General features: G+C 35.4%; 1 protein-coding gene across 1 annotated transcript; it reads left to right on the top strand.

The window, feature by feature from the left end:
* Positions 1-2,898: 2,898 nt before the first annotated feature.
* LOC124831962 (NB-ARC domain-containing disease resistance protein) lies at positions 2,899-6,655 on the top strand. The gene has a single exon (XM_047306071.2). The coding sequence runs from the start codon at positions 3,225-3,227 to the stop codon at positions 6,453-6,455; it is 3,231 nt and encodes a 1,076-aa protein (XP_047162027.1). The 5' UTR covers positions 2,899-3,224; the 3' UTR covers positions 6,456-6,655.
* The last annotated feature ends 2,154 nt before the right edge of the window (positions 6,656-8,809 follow it).

An 8,809-nucleotide genomic window follows, 5' to 3' on the forward strand; every position in this document is an offset into this window, starting at 1 on the left:
TCCTGGAAAAGACCTTTAACGTCTCATGTGGAGTGCATCAACAGCCACATATCCATAACTATGGGAGTCCGAAATGAGGAAAATTAAAGAGGTCAATGTAGACGCATTTAAATACTTGATTGCAATTCCACCTAAGTATGTATTCACTGTTCCTCATACTTTATATTTATTGTTATATTTAGTTTGAATGAATATATTTATTGAGATCTTCATCTCGCAGGTTTTGGTCAAGATCTAGATTCACCCCTACATCACATTGTGACACTCTTGTCAACAACATGTGTGAGGGCTTCAACAGTGTGCTACTTCATGCTAGGTCTAAGCCAATTATATCCATGTTAGAAGACATTAGGGTTTACATTATGAAGAGATGGACTACCAATAGGAATAAAATGGCATTATATCAAGGTTATGTCTGCCCTAAGGTTCTCAACAGATTTCAAAAGCAATCATGGTTAACAAGATATTGGTTACCAAGGTAACTATAATCATACAATTAACTTGGTCTTCACTTTATGTCTACTTTGTTGGTAATTGTGTTGTCATTTTATAATGATGGCAGGTGGTCATCAGACCAATTATTTGAAGTCATACACATTTCACAATTTGGGGAGCAATTTTTTGTCAATCTTGACAACAAAGACTGCAGTTGTAGAAAATGGTTAGTCAGTGGCATTCCTTGCACTCACGCCATCACTGCAATGAAGTTCTTGAATTTAAATGCAGAAGACTACATTGGGCATTGGTTTAGGAAGTATACTTATGAAGAGACCTATAACACCATCATTTATCCTATCAACGGTCAACATGTGTGGGAGATTACACCATATCCAAATGTATTACCCCCAAAGAAAAGGGCAATGCCAGGAAGGCCCAAGAAAAAACGAAGACTACAGGCTTGGGAGTTGAAAAAGAATGACAGTGAATTAAGAAAGTGTGGGAGCAAAAAAACATGTGGTCTCTGCAAAGAAATGGGACACAACAAAAGATCTTGTCCACAACGACCTACAACAACAGAAGTGTCTCCTGACCAACCTAGTCAACCAAAACAAGTGACAATACCTTCAACACATGTTCCTGCTGACCAACCAACTCAAGAGTCTATTGTGCTTCCTTCTCATCAATGAAGTCTTATTTACTTCCATTTTGAAGACACTGTTTTAAATATCATGTAATCTATATTGATGAAGGAACAATGTTTTATGAGTTATCTTCTGGTATAATTTCATTAGGTTGTTATCAGGTTTGTTACGCACTGAGTAAGACAATGTAATCTGCATTGGTGTAATATGTATTAGGTTGTTATCTTTTGGTATAATTTCATCAGGTTTGTTATGAGGTTTTGTCATCGTAAGACAATGTTTGTTTTGTTATAAGATATTATAAGACAAAGTTTATTGACCATTACGTATTGATGTGGTGATCATTCTTGTATGATGGTTATTGACCATTACGTATGATGTTACTTGTGCACTTTCTTTAACTTATTGTCTCAGATTAGCAAGTATTTGGATTAGCAAAGGAAATATAACAAATAAGACAAATAAGACGACAGTATTAAACACTAACAAGTCACCTTTATAAATAAAACAGACAATAACCTTCCAAATATCAAATTATATTACATAACCTTTCATTAACAAATCAACCTAGTTTCATCAACATTGATATCACAATTACATTACAAACACATATAATAACCACCATCCCCATTAACACCTTCAACCACTTTTGCAAACTAACAAGTAAACAGGTTATTTTCAGCTTTTCAACATCTCTCTCTTCCATCTTCATTAGCATTTGTTCCATCTTCATCAAACTTCCACCCACTTCTTTATTTCTTCCACAGTAACCACATTTCCTTCATGAATTACATCTTCACTGCACCATTGAAAGAAGTTGCATCCAGAAGAACAATCTTCACTCCCACCCTGTCCTAGAAGAAAACACACTCCGTGAACGCAATCTTCACTCCCACCCTCTGGAAGAAGAAGAAAACCACATTAAAAGTCAGATTATTGCATCCATTAAACTTACCTTGAACTTGGGGCATCGCAAAATCTTTTGCCCTTGTTTTTAGGGGTTCTTGCAATGCGAAAGACTGCATTCTGACCACAGAAGTAAGTGGGTTTTACACCCAACCTGCTGACACTGCCACAACTCTGTTGAAACCCCGAACCCAAGCATTTGCAAGAAGAGGATGAAGCAGACATTTGATGAGCTCAAGTATAAACACTGCTTCCACAACTCTGCTTCCAGCACTCTTCCTCCCTAGCACGAACAAGTATAAACTTTCGATGTCAGGGTTGATTAAATATTAGGGCTTAGGGCTATCAACATAAAAAATTTAGTTGTTCACGTGGAATGTTTCATTATACAAAAGAACACCCATTCAACTTAATACATATTGTCATGCATATAAAAATATTTACAGCTCACCATGTGGAGACAGCATCAGTCGAAAATTAACGGATAGGGCTTTATTCCTCAAATTAACAAGTATTTGGATTCAATTGGGAAAAAAAAAAACGAGGACCCAGTTGAGATTCGCGAACAAATATGATGACCAAAAGACATATTTAACCTTATATTAAAAATAAAATATGTTAATATATATTGTAGGAACTTTTTATCACAAAATTAACTTATTAAATTATAAGTATTTAACTAACTAGTTGTTAAACGTAAAATAAGGTAAAAGAATAAATATAACTTACATAATTTTATTATATGATTTTATATTTATTATATTTATTATATTTCTTAGTGTTTTTATTTCTTTTTAAAAAAATATATTTTTATTATAATTAATCATTTCTATAAAATGAAAATAAACAACAAAAGGTAAAAAAGAATAAAAAAGAAGATACACATTAAAACATAAAAATTAATAATAAAATTCTTAAAATAAATTATATTGCTTTAAAATATTTTGTTAAATACATATTTTTGTAAAAGTAACTTTGAAGTTATTTAAATAAGCTACTAGCTAATTAGCCTCATCCAACATTTCTGCTTTATAGAAAAGGGATTCCATGTAATTCAGAGATTCCTTAAACTTTTCGGAGTGGTTGCCAGCTGCAGAACACTGATTGACTTCAAATAATCATTCAACTCTACGATCTTTCAACACTGCAAAGCCAAGCAAACAACATAATTACAGCAGTTACTCCACTTTACCATACACCAAAAATCTATAATCTTGGAACACACACAGCATAGCTATGGAACTTGTCGCTGGACCATTAATGGGAGCTATTTTCAACGTGTTGCTTGAAAGGATAGCTTCCACTGAGGTTGTCAACTTCTTCAAGAACAAAAACTGTGAGAAGTTGCTCAAAAGGTTGAAAATCATCTTGCTGTCAGTCAATGTTGTTCTCAATGATGCTGAGGAAAAGCAAATGAAAAATGGGGCAGTGAAGGAGTGGCTTGAGGAACTCAAAGATGTGGCCTTTGCTGCTGAGGACCTACTTGATGAGATCTACACTGATGCAAAGATCAAGGCAAAACAGGTAAACACGCTTCACTCTGGTCCTATGAGTTTTTATTGTAAAGGGGTTGAAGAGAAAATTGAAGATGTTCATGAGAGATTAGAATTTATCATGAGACAGAAAGAAGTGCTTGATCTGAAAGTGGGTAAGGAAGTCAAAATGGCACACAAGACTCCAACCTCATCTGTAATGGAAGCATGTGATGTGTTCGGAAGAGATAATGATAAAGAATCCTTGGTTGACTTGGTGTTGACTCATAATGAGAAAATAGGTGTTATTCCCATTGTTGGAATGGGAGGAATTGGAAAAACCACCTTAGCTCAACTGATATACAATGATCAAAGAGTGCAGAAGGAATTTGATGTCAAAGCCTGGATTTATGTCTCTGAGGAATTTGACATTTGTAAGATTACAAAAACCCTTTTGGAGGCTGTCACGTCTTGTAGTTGTGACGTTGAGGATTTAAATTTTCTGCAGAGGGATCTAAAAATGCATGTAATGAACAAAAAGTTTTTGTTTGTGTTGGATGACGTGTGGAATGAAAATTATGACAATTGGGACAAGTTCAGGAGTCCATTTAAGCATGCTGGGGAACATGGAAGTAAGATTATTGTAACTACTCGAAGTGGGTGTGTTGCATCCATCATGCAGACTGTTTCACCCTATAATCTCAGAGAGTTGTCCAATGAAGATTCCTGGAATTTATTTTCAAAACATGCATTTGATTATGGTGATTCAAGTTTGCAATTGCATCAAAGTTTAGACAAAGTTGGGAGAGAAATAGTGAGGAAGTGCAAAGGGTTGCCTTTGGCTGTGAAGACACTTGCAGGACTTTTGAGGTGTAAAAGTGATAGACAAGAATGGTGTAAAGTACTGGACAGTGAGATGTGGGATTTGCAAGATTCTGAGAGTAACATTCTTCCGGCTTTAAGATTAAGTTACCATTATCTCCCATCACATTTGAAGAGATGTTTTGCTTATTGTTCAATTTTCCCAAAAGATTATGAATTTGAGAAGGAGAACCTGGTTTTGTTGTGGATGGCAGAGGGTTTTCTCCAACAATCCAAAAGACATAGAAGAATTGAAGAAGTTGGCAATGAGTACTTCTGTGAACTGGTATCTAGATCATTTTTCCAGCAACCAAGGCGTGGCAAGTCATGTTTTCTAATGCATCACCTTGTAAATGATTTGGCTCAGTTTGTGTCAGGAACATTTTCTCTCAGAATGGAATGTAGCAATTCTAATGAAATCAAAGAAAGAACTCGCCATTTGTCACACATTATTGCAGATAGTTCCTCATACGTAAACCTGAAAGATGTTAGCAAAGCAAATTGCCTACGCACTTTTCTGCAAATAAGACCAGTAGGTACATCCATTGATTTGTTCAACAACATGCCAAATGATCTGTTAACAAAGTTAAGGTCCTTAAGGGTGTTATCTTTGGTAGGAACACATATCTATAGCTTACCTAATTCAGTAGGTGAACTAAAGCATCTCCGCTATCTGGAAGTGGCTGATACTGAGATTGTGAGGTTACCCGAATCCATCTGCAGCTTGTTCAATTTACAAACTCTCAAGCTAGTTGGATGTCACAATCTTATTGAACTGCCAGCAAGTATTCATAAGCTTGTTAATTTGCGCCATTTGGATATTAGAGGAACAAGTTTAAGGTGGATGCCATTGCAAATCAATGAGTTAAACAGCCTCCAAAATTTGAGTGACTTTTTTGTGGGAAAGGGATGTGGATCTTCCCTCGGTGAATTGGGTGAGTTAATATGCTTACATGGAGAATTGTTTATTCATTGCCTAGAACACATTGTTAGTGACAAGGATTGTGAAAAGGCAAAGTTGAAGGAAAAGCATGGTCTTGAAAAGTTGTCTTTGGACTGGTGTGGGAATGGTGAAACTGAGAACTCTCAGAAAGAAAAAACCATACTGAACAGCCTGCAACCACATACAAATTTGAAGAAGCTGGATATCTATGACTATCCAGGTACAGAATTTCCAGAGTGGTTGGGGGATCACTCCTTCTACAATTTGGTGTCCTTAATGCTTAATGGCTGTAAATATTGCTATAGGCTGCCTCCCCTTGGACAACTTCCAATGTTGAAAGAGCTTCAGATCAGTAAATTTGAGGGACTAGTGAGTGTGGGATCTGAGTTTCTTGGAAATAGAACCTCTTATTTAACTGATTGCTTTCCTTCACTAGAAATTCTAAGGATTGAGTCTATACCATTATGGGAGAAATGGTATCCTAATGCTGAAAATGCAGGAAGTAAAGCTTTCTTTTATCTTAGAGAGATTCATATTGGAAACTGTCCCAAACTGAGGGGGGATTTACCAGATAACCTTCCATCTTTGACATTACTTGTAATCAGAGATTGTAAACGTCTACTTTGTTCACTTCCTAATTCTCCATCTCTGCGCGTGTTGAACATTCAGAATTGTGAGAGTCTAGAATTCAAAGTACACTCACCTCTGTGCCACCAATCACTGACATCATTGTTCTTGCATGGAAGCTGTGACTCACTCGTGTTCTTGCCTTTAGATCTCTTCCCCAATATCAAGTCTTTGGATATATGGGGATGTAAAAATCTTGAAGCACTTACTGTTTCAGAATCAGATGCAACCCGTCCAAATTTGAAGTCCCTCCATTCCTTGCGCATAAGGCACTGTCCAAATTTCACATCATTTCCCAAGGGTGGATTTGCAGCATCAAAGCTCACTTTGTTAACCATCAACTACTGTCAGAAGTTGAATTCTCTGCCTGAACAAATGCATGACCTTATGCCAAGTTTGAAGGAAGTTCAACTGAGGGGATGTCCCAAAATTGAGTCATCAAGTACGAGGCCACTAAGGATCAGGATTTGCAGCAAACACATGGAAGGCAAACAAAACCTCTCTGATCCTCTCTTTGCAAGGTTGAAAGGTCTGGCTACTGATCAAAGCCCCTCATCAAGTTAGACAAGATAAATGCAATGATGGGCAAGCAATCACAAGGAACTATGATACAAATTTACAGTGTAGTCAAGTAACATAACCTAGATGATTAACAATGGGTTTGATCAATCATAGTTTCTACCTATTACGTATATAATGTAGAACAATTCACTAATGTTCTCTTTGTAAGTTTAGCTTTTGGAAAAGATGATTCATGGGAGAAACATTTGACTTCTTCCACTTAAATAAATAATCTAGGATTAGACTCCAAAAACTAATCATTTTTACCTCATTGGATAAGAGAAACTATGATGACATACTGTATGATGGTAAAGGAATAAAAGAAAATAGAGCAAAGGAATTTGAAAAAAAAAAGGTAAAAGATTAATTATAACTAGAAAAGGTATATTATATGGAAACATCACTCGTACAAAGTTAAAGTTTAGATCTATATTTAAAAACCAGAGTGATTAATTCCTAAAACCTAACAACATGTTATTCCTTTACACTTAAAAAGTGCGATTCTTTTAATTATTAGAGAAAATAAAATATTTGTAAATATAAAAAGAATACAATATCATGAGAGTTTAATTTTATAATTTTCAAGAAATTTGAATACACTAAATTGTAAAGGATTTCCTTTCAAATTGTTTAATATTTTATGGGTTAAATATGCTTGTGGTTATTTAATTTTAGGTGAAAATTAGAATTAATCCATTTTTGAAACTTTTAGATCAATTTAGTATCTTATTTTTATAAATGTGTGGATTTAATCATTTCACTCAAATTTCAAATTTTATTAAGTTTATTTGAAGTTTTAAATATGTTTCTCAATTAACATTGAAGTAAAAATATGTTAAATATGTATACAACTTAAATGCTACAATGTTTAAAACGTGAAATAAACTTAATAAAATTTTGTTTAAATAACTAAATTTACGCATGTCTAAAGTTGTCGAGTGTAACATCCCATTTTAGTAATATAAAATCATTAAAATAAGAGATACAAAAAAGATAACTTACAACAAACTTTGAGATTTCAACAGAAGAAAAATCTAGACCTAAAAAGCAAAAGAGACTAACTATATTGTTGCTTCACCACCAACCCCTATGCTAAGATAACTGGAAAGATGTCTTCTCTAAGCTCACACCCATAAAGGTGATCATCGCAAAAGAGAAAACACACAGACAAACAAAAACAAAAGTAAGGGTAAGCTAGATTCAAAACATTACATCATATCAATTGAAATATCTCGCATAATAATCATACAGATAACATAGATCAACTCAAACATCTTAATGTAAAAAGACCTAGACTGAGTGTCCAGACTTAGAATGAATGTCAAGCTATGGCAGGTTGTTTGTGGTGGTCTCTACTACTTGGCAAAGTCATTGCTAATAGGTTTCACCCTACCACACTCACAAAGGTTAATCTATTTCATGCCTTGGATCGTACTGGAAACATCCAAGACTAAGACCTCCTGTTACTTTCACCACATGTGTAAATCTTCTCTACTTGAGAATGAAAGACCATTAGAGTTTCAGAATAACCCCCAAGAATGAGCTCCCTGCATTCATTCTAACACACTTGAAACCACACCAAGAAGTTCCACCTTGGAACTAACCTTCATAACTTTGAAACCATTGATATCACTTCACATTCACATAGTACATCAATACATGAGACTACTGATCATACATTAAAGAAATAGAAACAACAATACAAGTCATCAGAAATCACCCAATAACAATTTATTCATGGCATCTTGATACTCACATTTAGGTAAGGAAAACAACTCTAAAACTCTCATCAACAGCTTTGGAAGGGTCCAAAACCCCCAAAACGACCTAAAGAACGTCCAAAACAGACATCCAGAACCCTGAAAACTCCCCAAAAATGTTGTAGTGCAATCTAGTGGTGCCCAGTGGCACCACACCGTGCCGCCCAGCGGTATCAGACCAGTCAGCTAACGCCTAGAGACACCACACCTGTGCCGCTCAGCGGTATGACAGTAACAAAAACTACTACGAATTTGACTTTCGGGACCTTACCCCCAACTTCTATAAACCCCTAGGACCCTCCAAAACTTGAGAAAACTTAGGGAACCCTGTTGTCACTCAATTTGACACTTGAAAACTCATTTTTCAATCCTACAAGCTACCCAAGTTCACTTCTACCCTTTTAAACTCTCAAACCAGTTTGCAACCTGCATAAACAAGTCAAATTGCACTTGCTAAGACACTCCAAAACCACATAATACTCCCAACTGTCCTACTTCTCATTTTCATCCCTTAGAACCTTTAAAATGGGCTAAAAACTCAACCAATGAAGTCACTTTCCATTTTAGAACATATTTTACCGGTTTAAGCACCTAAAC

Source organism: Vigna umbellata, chromosome 8, assembly GCF_029865625.1.
Source record: "Vigna umbellata cultivar VRB3 chromosome 8, Vumbellata_1.0, whole genome shotgun sequence".
In the NCBI taxonomy this organism is placed as follows: Eukaryota; Viridiplantae; Streptophyta; class Magnoliopsida; order Fabales; family Fabaceae; genus Vigna; species Vigna umbellata.

Excerpts from the sequence above, each read along its gene's own strand:
- LOC124831962 (XM_047306071.2), top strand. The coding sequence starts at position 3,225 with ATGGAACTTGTCGCTGGACCATTAATGGGAGCTATTTTCAACGTGTTG.